The following is a 15,844-nucleotide window of genomic DNA, read 5'->3' on the forward strand; positions in this document are numbered from 1 at the left end:
TTAGGGAGTTAAGGTGGTATGAACAGATATGGAATGATATTAAGGTGGAATACAGGAGGTATATGACAGATGACTTTGCCGGCTGGATGGATCCTTCAAGTGGGACTTCAACAACTGTAAGTGGATCGTCAGGGGTTAGTGTTAGTTTTTTTTAAGGGTTTTTTGGGTGGGCTTTTCTTTTAGATTAGGGTCTGGGAAGTAAAAGAGATAAACGCCCTTTTAAGGACAATGCCCATACAAATGCACTTTTCAGGGCAATGGTTAGCTTAGGTTATTTTAGATAGTTTTTTTTATTTGGGGGGGTTGGTTGGGTGGTGTGTTTTACTGTTGGGGGGGTGTTTGTATTTTTTTTTACAGGTAAAAGAGCTGATATTTTAGGGGCAATGCCCCACAAAAGGACCTTTTAAGGGCCATTGGTAGTTTTTTGTAGGCTAGGTTTTTTTTTAATTTTGGGTGGGCTTTTTTATTTTTATAGGGCTAATAGATTAGGTGTAATTCTTTTTTATTTTTCGTAATTTAGTGTTTTTTTTGTAATTTAGTTATTTTTTATTTTTTGTAATTAGATACTTTTTGTAATTTTTTATTTTTTATTGGTAGTTTAGTTTTATTTAATTGGTAGTTAGTTTAATTTTAGTTTAATAATTATAATATTTTAATTGTTAGTTTAAATTTTTTTTTTTCATTTGACAGGTAAGTTTTAATTTAATTTAAACTAGGGACATTGTAATTTTAATATAAAGTAAGGGGGTTTTTAGGTTTAGGGGTTACTATTTTAAATTAGTTTATTTCGTTGTGGGGGATTTCAGTTTAGGGGTTAATAGTTTATTTTAGTATATTTCGTTGTGGGGGGCCTGCGGTTTAGAGGTTAATAGGTTTATTATAGCGGTGGTGTGGGCGGACGGCAGATTAGGGATTAATAATATTTAAATAGTGTTTTTGATGTGGGAGGGCAGTGGTTTAGGGGTTAATAACTTTAGTATAGTGGTGACGTGTCGGAGAGCGGGGGAATAGGGGTTAATACATTTTATTAGTGGTGGCAATGAGGGAGAGCCTTGGTTTAGGGGTTAATAGGTAGTTTATGGGTATTTAGTGTACTTTGTAACACTTTAGTTATGAGTTTTATGTTACAGCTTTGTAACGTAAAACTTATAACTACTGTCTTTAGATGGCGGTACAGATCTTGTCGTTTTAGCTGTAACGCTCACTTTTTAGCTTCACCGCAAAACTCGTAATACCAGCACTATGGGAATCCCATGAAAAAACGTAATTTTTACGTGTGCGGGACTGACGTTACGGTACAGGCTAAAAGGTGTGCGTTACACCTATACCGACAAGACTTGTAATAGCTGCGGTGCTGTTTTAATGCTGAAAATGCCATATTTTCAGCGTTAAAAGCTGCAAAGCAAAACTTGTAATCCAGCTGAATGTTAATGTTGACTGTCCCTGTCATACTCTGCAAGGGAGCAGGTTCAGGAGTTGGGAGCTGTTGTGCAGAGGTGTCAGGTTGTCTGCGTGAGTCTTTCCTTTTTGGCATAATTAAACAGGTACAAGGTTTTAGGAAATAAAGGTGATGGTTTTATTGATAGGATAATTAGCAATGCAGAGATATGCAAACTAGATAAGGCAAAGTCTAAAGGCTGTAGTATCAGGCAGGAATACAGCTCTTTGTAATAACAGGCAGGATACTTGCATATGCTGTAAACTGGAACTATAGGCTGTAGACTGGAACTGTGTAATAACAGGCAGGAATGCAGATCTTTGTAATAACAGGCAGGATACTTGCATATGCGGTAGACTGGAACTCTGTAACAGGCAGGAATGCAGATCTTTGTAATAACAGACAGGATACTTGCATATGCTGTAGACTGGAACTCTGTAGTAACAGGCAGGAATGCAGATCTTTGTAATAACAGGCAGGATACTTGCATATGCTGTAGACTGGAACTCTGTAGTATCAGGTATCAAGCAAGCAAAAGTACCTGAGTCAGTGCTTAGGAAATAGAGAATTAGACAAGATCAATTGCCAGGAAATCAGTCCAAAAACAAACACAGTGCCAAGGGAATATCCAGAAGAGTAGTCACAAAATGAAGCAGAAATCAGGCACCAGGAAATCCAACAAATCTGTATTTCACTCAGGAAACAGGACCAGAGGGTCTGCCAGAGCATAACACTCAATGTCAAGCCCCCAGAACTGCAAGCAAACCTCCCAAATATAGCAGGCTGCTGATTATATGATTTGTTTCAGCTGGTAAGCAGGTGGAGCCAGAGAGCCAAAGTTGCAGCAAACAGAAAACCCCAATATTCTTAGCCTGTGATCAAGCCATCTGGTGGCAAAGTGGTAAAACAACAGGCTGGGGAGGAACAACAGCAGAAATAGAGACAGGTCCCAGGTTCAATTCTAGACTGGATCATGACAGTCCCTTTAACAGACATCAACTTGTACCAACTATTATTAGCTTCCCCCTTGTGCACTTCATTACTGTACAAATATGGTGGCAAGTTTATCTGAACAACACTGTAGTGGCCATCTTGAAAATCATGTCACCAAAACACTTTCCGTATACTGTAATCCCTCTTTTGCTGGAGACAAGTCACATAGAGGGGACAAACATAATGCAGGTGGGGCCTGGGCCCTGGTGCCCCCTCTGTAGAAATGCCACTACTGACTGAGGGGCCCCTACATATGTGGGCCTTTTCTATTGTTACCTCTGAAACCCTGTAGTTATACCCCTGCCCAAAGGGCAAGACACAGGTAAACCCAAAGTTACAGTAGACAGCAATTGTGACCTCTGAGACCCTGTAGTTCTGCCCCTGCCCAAAGGGCAAGACAAAGGCAAACCCAAAGTTACAGTAGACAGCCATTGTGACCTATGAGACCCTGTAGTTATACCCCTGCCCAAAGAGCAAGACACAGGTAAACCCAAAGTTACAGTAGACAGCCATTGTGACCTCTGAGACCCTGTAGTTATACCCATGCCCAAAGGACAAGACACAGGTAAACCCAAAGTTACAGTAGACAGCAATTGTGACCTCTGAGACCCTGTAGTTATAACTCTGCCCAAAGGGCAAGACACAGGTTGTCATGAATACCAAATTGCCAAGGCCACCCTCCCTTCCGTGCTGGATTACTTTGTGCCCCAACCCCCTTGTTACTTGTTTTACGCTGCTTATATGTTGTCACTAAAAGAGCTGACCTCTGGCCACTTGGCCCTTTTCAGAAGAGGCGTGCTTATGAAACTGCTTGTCGGCTGGGCTCGCAGGGAACGCAGCTAGGTCACTCCAGAGCTCCACTCTTTTGGGGATTTGTAATTCCTTTGGTATAAGGATTTTTGTAATCTTTGGTAACATTGTAAATTTCATATTAACATGTTGTGTTCTCATTCTGTTCTTGGAATATAGAACAATATATGCTCTTTCATGTATACTTCATAGAGCTTGTTTGTGAAGTGTTCGATTACAATTATAGTTAATCCTTCATTTACAGTTTTCTAAGCACAGTTAAATAGGCTTGTTGGGTCACTTCTTTATTCCTTATTAATGTAGTGTATGCAGTATTGTGTAAATTCATTGTGATGTATACATATATTTGTATTTTTATATATTTGTATGTTATTGTATTTTATCACTTACAGGTGTACTTGTCCCTTTAAATAGGGGACTGACACCTAGCAAACTCACCCTATGATTAAGTGCTCAATTGAGCACGAAACTAGTCAGGGAGTTTGGAGTTGTGTACGATTTTAAATATGTTCTAATAAAGGTAATTTCTATTTTACCACATTTTGCCCTGTGACTCTTTTGCTGAACGTGCTGCTGTACTGTGGACTATTTTTTCGGCTACTCCGGCCGTTTCTCACAGCAAGCACCCCTGCTACCTGCACGCTGCATGGATTGGTCCGCCTCTGTTCGCTGATCACGCTGGGACTTCCGCATCTGCAGCGGCCTGGTTTGTGTGTGCTTGGAACCTCTGACACCCTGTAGTTATAACTCTGCCCAAAGGGCAAGACACAGGTTGTCATGAATACCAAATTGCCAAGGACACCCTCCCTTCCGTGCAGGATTACTTTGTGCCCCAACCCCCTTGTTACTTGTTTTACGCTGCTTATATGTTGTCACTAAAAGAGCTGACCTCTGGCCACTTGGCCCTTTTCAGAAGAGGCGTGCTTATGAAACTGCTTGTCGGCTGGGCTCGCAGGGAACGCAGCTAGGTCACTCCAGAGCTCCACTCTTTTGGGGATTTGTAATTCCTATGGAGGGCAAGGAGTGGGGTGATCCCCGGTGCCCAAACAGGATGGTATGACCCACTTCTGTGTAGACTACCATAGGCTAAATGACCGGACCATGACCGACGCCAACCCCATGCCCGAGTATATAAACTGTTAGACTGCAGTGCCCAGGGTAACTTCCTAATGACATTAGATCTGTGCAAGGGGTACTGGCAGATTCCCCTGGACCCAGAATCTATTCCGAAGTCGGCATTCATCACCCCATTCGGCCTGTACCAGTTTAAGGTCATGCCGTTTGGGATGAAGAATGCTCCGGCGACATTCCAGAGGATGATAGAGCGCCTTCTCGATGGCCTCCAGGACTATGCCTGCACATACCTGGATTACATCACGATCTACAGCTAGACCTGGGAGGAACACCTAGTCTACAACACCTAGTCCACCTAGGCACCGTTTTGGACCACATCAGGGCTGTGGGTCTGACGCTGAAGCCAGACAAGTGCACTCGGAGGTCCAGTACCTTTGGCACGAGTGGGCTGCGGGAAGTAGAGGCCAGAGCTGGCCAAGATTGAGGCAAACTGACTGACCCCTAGGACTAAAATGCAAGTGTTAGCCTTCCTTGGTGCAGCAGGGTACTACCGTAAGTTTGTCCCCAACTATAGCAACCTGGCCAAACCCCTGACTGACCTGACCTAAAAACACTTACCCCAGCAAGTACTGTGGTCCCCCCAAGTATGAGGCTGCCTTCCAGCAACTTAAGACAGCACTAGTATCTGCACCTATCCTGGCCGCTCCTAACCCATCCAAACATTTTTGTGTCCATATAGATGCCTCCATGTTGGAGTTGAGAGCAGTACTGAGCCAGGTAGACGAGGAGGGCAGTGAACACCCTGTAGCATACATCAGCAGAAAATCACTACTTTGGAAAGTAGGCTTATGCAGCAGTTGAGAAGGAGTGCTTGGCTCTAGTGTGCGCTCTAAAGAAATTGCAGCCATATGTATATTGAAGGTCCTTCACAGTGCTTACTGACCACAACCCCCTGGTATGGATTAACCAGGTTTCCGGCGACAATTGACGTTTGTTGCGGTGGAGCTTAGCCTTGCAGCCCTTCAATTTTACCATTCAGTATCGGCCGGGAAAGAGTAAAGGCAATGCTGATGGCCTCTCCCGGCAAACTGAATTGAAATAGCCCCAACGGGCAGCCCCAAGCCGACCCATCAGGATCTAGCCGGTTTGCCGGATTTTGAAGGGGAGCACTGTCACGGATACTAAAGTGCGAAGACCACCTTCCCTTCCATATTGGATTACTTTGTGCTTCAACCCCTTGTTACTGGTTTTACACTGCTTATACATTGTCACTAAAAGAGCTGACCTCTGGCCGCTTGGCCATTTTCAGAACAGCTGGGCTTGCAGAGAACGCAGCTGAACTTTAACCTAGATCACTCCAGAGGCCCTTTACCCCAGAGCTCCACTCTTTTGTTGATTTTTACTACCTATGGAGGGCAAGGGGTGGGGTGATTGCTGGGAGGGAGCTCCCTTGGGAACTCAGGGTTTCAGACCCCCCCTTAAACCACTACTACCCACGGCTTGCCCGGTGAACCTTTGATCAGCTGCTGCTCCGGCCCCCATCAATGGATCATTTTGCTTTTTGGACTGGGACCCCTTGGGGCCCGAAGATCTCCAGTGGTACCTGGGAATAGCCAACGCTCCCTCTGGATCACCCCGAAATGGTGACCTAGCCATTATGGGATCCCTGTATGACTATTGTTCCTATGGAGGTGCCAGCCTGTCTGGAGAGCTATTATCAAAATGGCCATTGTGTAAATAAGCTGTGTGTTTGTCCCTGTAAAGTCTGTTCGTGTTTCACATTAATACTGGTCTTATCTGGTTATTAGGGTGGGCGCTTTCTAAGATCAATTTCTCCACTCTACCGCTACAGGTTACAGGTACAGGAAGGACCATTTTGGCGGAGCTACCCAGATGTGGAAGCCGGAGTTTGTCACACAGGTAAACCCAAAGTTACAGTAGACAGCAATTGTGACCTCTGAGACCCTGTATTTATACCCCTGCCAAAGGGCAAGACACAGGTAAATCCAAAGTTACAGTAGACAGCCATTGTAAGGAGGATCATTTTGAAATAATGCTGGTGACTGGGTGGGACTAAAGTAAGAGTCCAAGCCCAAAACTGGCCTCAGCCCACTGGTCAAATGTCATCTATGTCCTATGGTCAGTTTGGGCCTGGTTCACCTAAAATGAGAGCCAGGAGTAAAAACTATTGCCCATATACAAATGTTGTAATCCCACCCCACACCCTGACATCCCATTTTAGGAATATTTTTTACTCTTTCATTGTAGGTAAAGTATTTTAACCAAAACACACTCTAAAGGGGTTTCTCTTGGGGATTATTGTTGTCACTAGCACATCTGCTTTATAGATCTGGCTAAGTACAGAATCATAATTAGTTTTTAAATAATAGGAATATACCAGCTCTGGGAACTAGAGAGTCTCTTGGGAGTGCAGGATATTATTTTAATAAGATTCCTGTTTTGCTACATTTTGCTCCAGAGACCTATTAATATGGCTGATGAGGATATTTAAGCTTTAGCTGCAATGTGAGACTAGTGAACTAAAGGTCACCTTGAAGGTAAAATAATTATAATTAATATATTAATTTGTTAGATATGATGATACGGTTATATTACTGTAATTTGATCAATTTGAGAGTAAATAAAAATTAAGAACACAGGTTTCATTAATAGTAATATGTGTTTTTTATATAAATAGAAGTGCTAAAGAAAATATTGCTCTTCTACTTCGTTTTACACTACTAGGTTTAACCCACACAAAGAGAATAAATATTTAAAGTAGGTTCAGTACACAGCCAATAAACCAACCCCCGACAGCTACCAAATGAAGTAATCAATTACCTGAAAAAAGCTTACGACTTCTAAATGATAAATCTGCAAGAATTAAACTAGGATGAGGTCTCCAACATGAAATAGTCTAATAAATGTGCAAGTAATGTAGCCCTTAAAAACTGCAGGATTAAGAAGAGAACATATCCCCTCTGTAATAGATAATAATACTCTACCCACTGGAATAGATAATACTGTATCCTCTGTAATAGACAATAATGCTGTGCCCTCTGTAATAGATAATACTGTACCCTCTGTAATAGATAATAATACTGTACCAACTGTAATAGATAATAATACTGTACCCTCTGTAATAGATAATAATACTGTATCCTTTGTAATAGATAATAAAACTGTACCCTCTGTAATAGATAATGCTGTACCCTCTGTAATAGATAATAATACTGTACCCTTTGTAATAGATAATAATACTGTGCCCTCTGTAATAGATAATAATACTGTACCCTCTGTAATAGACAATAATGCTGTGCCCTCTGTAATAGATAATAATACTGTACCCTCTGTAATAGATAATAATGTTGTATCCTATGTAATAGATAATAATACTGTATTGTCTTTAATAGCTAATAATACTGTACCCTCTGTAATAGATAATAATACTATGCCCTCTGTAATAGATAATAATGCTGTACCCTCTGTAATAGATAATACTACTGTACCCTCTGTAATAGATAATAATACTGTACCCTCTGTAATATATAATAATACTGTACCATCTGTTATAGATAATAATGCTATACCCTCTGTAATAGATAATACTACTGTACCCTCTGTAATAGATAATAATACTGTACCCTCTGTAATATATAATAATACTGTACCATCTGTTATAGATAATAATGCTGTACCCTCTGTAATAGATAATAATGGTGTATCCTCTGTAATAGATAATAATGCTGTACCCTCTGTAATAGATAAAAATACTGTACCCTCTTTAATAGATAATAATACTGTATCCTCTGTAATAGATAATAATGCTGTACCCTCTGTAATAGATAATAATGTATCCTCTGTAATAGATAATAATACTGTACCCTCTGTAATAGATAATAATGCTGTACCCTCTGTAATAGATAATAATGCTGTATCCTCTGTAATAGATAATAATACTGTACCCTCTGTAATAGATAACAATACTGTAAACTCTATAATAGATAATAATAATGTACCCTCTGTAATTGATAATACTGTACCCTCTGTAATAGATAATAATACTGTACCCTCTGTAATAGATAATAATACTGTAACCTCTGTAATAGATAATAATAATGTACCCTCTATAATAGATAATAATAATGTACCCTCTGTAATAGATAATTATACTGTATCCTCTGTAATAGATAATAATACTGTACCCTCTGTAATAGATAATTATACTGTATCCTCTGTAATAGATAACAATACTGTATCCTCTGTAATAGATAATAATATTATACCCTCTGTAATAGATAATAATGCTGTACCCTCTGTAATACATAATAATACTGTACCCTCTGTAATAGATAATAATACTGTACCCTCTGTAATAGATTATAATACTGAACCCTCTGTAATAGATAATAATACTGTACCCTCTGTAATAGATAATAATAATAATGTACCCTCTGTAATAGATAATAATACTGTACCCTCTGTAATAGATAATAACACTGTACCCTCTGTTATAGATAATAATACTGTACCCTCTGTAATAGATAGTAATACTATATCCTCTGTAATATATAATAATACTGTACCCTCTGTAATAGATAATAATACTGTACCCTCTGTAATAGATAATAATACTGTACCCTCTGTATTAGATAATAATACTGTACCCTCTGTAATAGATAATAATACTGTATCCTATGTAATATATAATAATACTGTACCCTCTTTAATAGATAATAATAATGTACCCTCTGTAATAGATCATAATACTGTACTCTCTGTAATAGATAATAATACTGTACCATCTGTAATAGATAATAATACAGTACCCTCTGTAATAGATAATAATGCTGTACCCTCTGTAATAGATAATAATGCTGTACCCTATGTAATAGATAATAATGCTGTATCCTTTGTAATAGATAATAATACTGTACCCTCTGTAATAGATAATAATACTTTAACCTATGTAATAGATAATAATACTGTACCCTCTGTAATATATAATAATGCTGTATCCTTTGTAATAGATAATAATACTGTACCCTCTGTAATAGATAATAATACTGTACCCTCTGTAATATATAATAATACTGTAACCTATGTAATAGATAATACTGTACCCTGTGTAATAGATAATAATACTGTATCCTTTGTAATAGATAATAATACTGTACCCTCTGTAATAGATAATAATACTTTAACCTATGTAATAGATAATACTGTACCCTCTGTAATATATAATAATGCTGTATCCTTTGTAATAGATAATAATACTGTACCCTCTGTAATAGATAATAATACTGTACCCTCTGTAATAGATAATAATGCTGTACCCTCTGTAATAGATAATAATGCTGTATCCTTTGTAATAGATAACAATACTGTATCCTCTGTAATAGATAACAATACTGTATCCTCTGTAATAGATAATACTGTAACCTCTGTAATAGATAATAATGCTGTACCCTCTGTAATAGATAATAATACTGTATCCTCTGTAATAGATAATAATGCTGTATCCTCTGTAATAGATAATAATACTGTATCCTCTGTAATAGATAATAATAATGTACCCTCTGTAATAGATAATGATACTGTACCCTATGGAATAGATAATACTACTGTACCATCTGTAATACCCTCTGTAATAGATAATACTGTACCCTCTGTAATACATAATAATACTGTACCCTCTGTAATAGATAATAATACTGTACCCTCTGTAATAGATTATAATACTGAACCCTCTGTAATAGGTAATAATACTGTACCCTCTGTAATAGATAATAATAATAATGTACCCTCTGTAATAGATAATAATACTGTACCCTCTGTAATAGATAATAACACTGTACCCTCTGTTATAGATAATAATACTGTACCCTCTGTAATAGATAGTAATACTATATCCTCTGTAATATATAATAATACTGTACCCTCTGTAATAGATAATAATACTGTACCCTCTGTAATAGATAATAATACTGTACCCTCTGTATTAGATAATAATACTGTACCCTCTGTAATAGATAATAATACTGTATCCTATGTAATATATAATAATACTGTACCCTCTTTAATAGATAATAATGATGTACCCTCTGTAATAGATCATAATACTGTACTCTCTGTAATAGATAATAATACTGTACCATCTGTAATAGATAATAATACAGTACCCTCTGTAATAGATAATAATGCTGTACCCTCTGTAATAGATAATAATGCTGTACCCTATGTAATAGATAATAATACTTTAACCTATGTAATAGATAATACTGTACCCTCTGTAATATATAATAATGCTGTATCCTTTGTAATAGATAATAATACTGTACCCTCTGTAATAGATAATAATACTGTACCCTCTGTAATATATAATAATACTGTAACCTATGTAATAGATAATACTGTACCCTGTGTAATATATAATAATGCTGTATCCTTTGTAATAGATAATAATACTGTACCCTCTGTAAAGATAATAATGCTGTACCCTCTGTAATAGATAATAATGCTGTATCCTTTGTAATAGATAATAATACTGTACCCTCTGTAATAGATAATAATACTTTAACCTATGTAATAGATAATACTGTACCCTCTGTAATATATAGTAATGCTGTATCCTTTGTAATAGATAATAATACTGTACCCTCTGTAATAGATAATAATACTGTACCCTCTGTAATATATAATAATACTGTAACCTATGTAATAGATAATACTGTACCCTGCGTAATAGATAATACTACTGTACCCTCTGTAATAGATAATTCTGTATCCTCTGTAATAGATAATTATACTGTACCCTCTGCAATAGATAATAATACTGTACCCTCTGTAATAGATAATAATGCTGTACCCTCTGTAATAGATAATAATGCTGTATCCTTTGTAATAGATAACAATACTGTATCCTCTGTAATAGATAACAATACTGTATCCTCTGTAATAGATAATACTGTAACCTCTGTAATAGATAATAATGCTGTACCCTCTGTAATAGATAATAATACTGTATCCTCTGTAATAGATAATAATGCTGTATCCTCTGTAATAGATAATAATACTGTATCCTCTGTAATAGATAATAATAATGTACCCTCTGTAATAGATAATGATACTGTACCCTATGGAATAGATAATACTACTGTACCATCTGTAATACCCTCTGTAATAGATAATACTGTACCCTCTGTAATAAATAATAATGTTGTATCCTCTTTAATAGATAATAATACTGTACCCTCTGTAATAGATAATACTGTGCCCTCTGTAAAAGATAATGATACTGTAACCTCTGTAATAGATAATAATACTGTACCCTCTGTAATAGATAATACTGTACCCTCTGTAATAAATAATAATGCTGTATCCTTTGTAATAGATAACAATACTGTATCCTCTGTAATAGATAACAATACTGTATCCTCTGTAATAGATAACAATACTGTATCCTCTGTAATAGATAATACTGTAACCTCTGTAATAGTAATAATATGGGACCTCTGTAATAGATAATAATACTGTACCCTCTGTAATAGATAATTACACTGTACCCTCTGTAATAGATAATAATACTGTACCCTCTGTAATAGATATTAATACAGTACCCTCTGTAATAGATAATAATACTGTACCCTCTGTAATAGATACTAATGCTCTACCCTCTTTAATAGATAATAATACTGTACCCTCTTTAATAGATAATAATACTGTACCTTCTGTAATAGATAATAATACTGTACCCTCTGTAATAGATAATACTACTGTACCCTCTGTAATAGATAATACTACTGTACCCTCTGTAATAGATAATAATACTGTACCCTCTGTAATAGATAATAATGCTGTACCCTCTGTAATAAATAATGATACTGTACCCTCTGTAATAGATAATAATACTGTACCCTCTGTAATAGACAATAATACTGTACCCTCTGTAATAGATAATAATACTGTGCCCTCTGTAATAGATAATGATACTGTACCCTATGGAATAGACAATACTGTACCCTCTGTAATAGATAATGATACTGTAACCTCTGTAATAGATAATAATGCTGTACCCTCTGTAATAGATAATAATACTGTGCCCTCTGTAATAGATAATAATACTGTGCCCTCTGTAATAGATAATAAGTCTGCCTAATTTAAAAATAACTTATTTTTTTTAATGTTTAAGGTTATATACAACACTAATTTCTATGAAGGAAGCAATTGCTGTTATTTGGGTGATGCATTCAAATAAGGTAAGCATTTATTTATAATATACAGTTAATATTATCAGGGATGCACTTATGACATTATCAGATACATTTTACAAGTTATAATTTGCACAATTCACCAAACAAATGGTGAGACCTACAAATAGAAAAAAATTGAAACTACTCTAAACTATTATGTACAACAAATTACTTTTGTAATTAAAAGTGGGTACGATGTGAGGGGACGGCGGTTTAGAGGTTTATATCTTTATTTAGTGTTGGCGATGTGAGGAGACGGCGATTTAGAGGTTAATAGGTTTAGTTAGTGTAAGCGATGTGGGGGACGGCGGTTTAGAGGTTAATAGGTTTAGTTAGTGTTGGCGATGTGGGGGGACGGCGGTTTAGAGGTTAATAGGTTTAGTTAGAATTGGCGATGTGGGGGGACGGTGGTTTAGAGGTTAATAAATTTAGTTAGTGTTGACGATGTGGGGGGACAGCGATTCAGAAGTTAATAGGTTTTTATTTAGTTTTGACGATGTGTGTAGATTGCAGTTTAGAGGTTAATAGGTTTAGTTAGTGTTGGCGATGTGGGGGGACGGCAGTTTAAATAATTTTGTTTTGGCATATATCTTATGTTATGTTGAAATCGTTTTTCGGATTCATTCGTTATGTCGTATCCATTCTTTATTCATACTCCTTATTCTATTCTAAAGTTTAGAACAGAATAATGAATATGAATAAAGAATGGATCCGAGATAACAAATGGATCCAAAATGACGAATGGATCCCGAAAAATGATTTAACATAACATAACTAATTTGCAGAAACAAAATGATTTATTTAACTAATGAAAACTAAACAAATGTTTTCGTTGTGCACATGGCTAATTCACAATGGACATTGCAGATTTAGGAAAGGTTTAGGTGTCCTGTGGGAGTTTCATTAGGCGTTCGGATTGAGTAACCGGAAACATTGCAGTAAATTTTTAATTTGAAAAGGACTTTCCTCCATCTTAGATGCATCTTTTCATCTACATCAGTCTTTCCATCTTTTCAGCGGTGACAATTATTGCTATAACACAATATCAAGGCAGCGCCACATCAAGCATAGCATATATGTCAGCCGTTTAGGAATCAGTCCGGGATTTAACCCAACTGCTAGCGTGAAAAGTAAAACACACGCTAGCACACTGAGAAATAACCAGGACGTGACCCACTCAGGAAACAAATAAGATAGGTTACAAAAAATAATAATTGTTCCTTTAAGCTGGATAGCCACAAAAGTGTTAGCGTTCCTTTTAGTGGAATAGAATCAAACAAATGATAAAAGTTCTCTTTAGTAACTTGTAGAAGTAAACGTCCCTTTAAGCAGGTTTGCAACATATAAAAGATAAAGTTCTCTTTAAGCAGCTTGAAAAAGTAAATGTCCCTTTAAGCAGGTTTGCAACAAACAAAAAGACAAAGTTCTCTTTTGCAGCTTGTAAAAGTAAATGTCCCTTTAAGCAGGTTTACAACAAACAAAAATACAAAGTTCTCTTTTGCAGCTTGTAAAAGTAAATGTCCCTTTAAGCAGGCTTGCAACAAACAAAAGATAAAGATCCTTTATAGCAGCTTGTAAAAGTAAATGTCCCTTTAAGCAGGCTTGCAACAAACAAAAGATAAAGTTCCTTTTTAGCAGCTTGTAAAAGTAAATGTCCTTTGAGCAGGTTTACAACAAACAAAGATAAAGTTCTTATTAGCAGCTTGTAAAAGTAAATGTCCCTTTAAGTAGGTTTGCAACAAACAAAAGATTATGCTTACTTTAGCCAAGGTTGTAGCAGGACATAAGACTGAAGCTGACTCAGACAGGCAAAGGCAATTATATCCAGGAGTTAGATTGAGGGACAAGGCAAAAGCAAGGTCAGGCAGGCAACAGTCGGTATCCAGGCATCAGTAGAAGGGATAAGGCATAAGCTAGGTCAGGCAGGCAAAAGTCGGTATCCAGGCATCAGTAGAAGGGATAAGGCATAAGCTAGGTCAGGCAGGCAATAGTCGGTATACCAGAATCAGAATCGGGATAAGCAAGGTCAGATAGGTTCAGAGTAAGTACTCACAACGCCAGAGTAATCCAACAAACGGGCCCTGAGTAAGATCTCCCGCTGTGGTTTAAAGGCAGGAGCGGCGACGTCATCAGAGGGGGTGTCAGAGGACGCGTCACGTTGCTAAGCAACGTGACGTCATTCCCGCTGAGAAGATCCGGGAGCCGCGGTGACACGGCGATGAACGGGAGGATCATGACAGCACCCCCCTCCTCAAGGACCCCTCCGGGGGACAGGACCAGGCCTAGTAGGATGAGACTTGTGGAAGGCCTTTATCAAGGTAGGAGCATTCACTTGATGAGCTGGCTCCCAGGATTGTTCCGTGACTGGATAACCTTTCCAATGAATGAGATAATACAATTTCTTGCCACGGAGTTTGGAATCTAGAATGTGGCTGACCTCAAACTCAGGGTGTCCATGAACAAAAAGAGGTGCAGGCTTGGAAAGAGGTTTAGAATACCTGTTAGACAACATAGGTTTCAGAAGAGAAACGTGGAATACAGGATGGACTTTGAGAGTCTTGGGTAAAGCCACCCGGTAAGCAGTGGAACACACTTGACCCAGTATTCGGAAAGGACCCACATATCGTGGTCCCAGTTTGGTAGAAGGTTGTTTTAGGCGAAGATAACGAGAAGAAATCCAAACTTTATCACCAGGACGGTACTTGGGAGCCTTCTTCCGTTGAAGATCTGAAAAGAACTTGTAACGTTTGGAAGCTACAGAAAGAATATGATGTATTCTCCGCCAATGACGAGTTAAACTTCGGGCAGAAAGATCAGAAGCAGGATTTTCTGTGGAAGAAGTATGCAAAGGAAATGTTCTGGGTTGATATCCGTAGGCCGCATGAAAAGGAGAGGTCTGAAGGGAGGAATTATACCGGGCGTTATGAGCCAATTCAGCTAATGGGAGATAAGAAGTCCAGTTAGAGTGAAAATGATCCACATAATGTCTAAGATATGTTTCAAGACACTGGTTTACCCTTTCGGTCTGGCCGTTAGATTGTGGATGATGTGAAGTAGACAGAGAAATTGTTGTTCCAAAGTGTTTACAAAGTGATCTCCAAAATCGGGAAACAAACTGTACCCCTCTATCTGAAACAATATCCAGAGGAAATCCATGTATTCTCATAATATGCAAAATAAAAAGTTCAGAAAGTCTTTTGGCAGACGGTAACCCGGGTAAGGGAACAAAATGAGCAGTCTTAGTGAACCTGTCGACCACCACCCAAATAGTGTTGTT

General features: G+C 37.7%; 1 protein-coding gene across 1 annotated transcript in view; it reads left to right on the forward strand.

The window, feature by feature from the left end:
• Positions 1 to 5,062: 5,062 nt before the first annotated feature.
• The window catches only part of LOC128643802 (olfactory receptor 6F1-like), an 85,390-nt gene continuing 74,608 nt past the window's right edge, over positions 5,063 to 15,844 (forward strand). The window contains exon 1 of the mRNA XM_053696624.1: positions 5,063 to 5,155. Coding sequence (XP_053552599.1) covers positions 5,063 to 5,155 — 93 coding nt within the window. The remainder of the gene's footprint in view (positions 5,156 to 15,844) is intronic.

This window comes from Bombina bombina, unplaced genomic scaffold, assembly GCF_027579735.1.
Source record: "Bombina bombina isolate aBomBom1 unplaced genomic scaffold, aBomBom1.pri scaffold_499, whole genome shotgun sequence".
In the NCBI taxonomy this organism is placed as follows: Eukaryota; Metazoa; Chordata; class Amphibia; order Anura; family Bombinatoridae; genus Bombina; species Bombina bombina.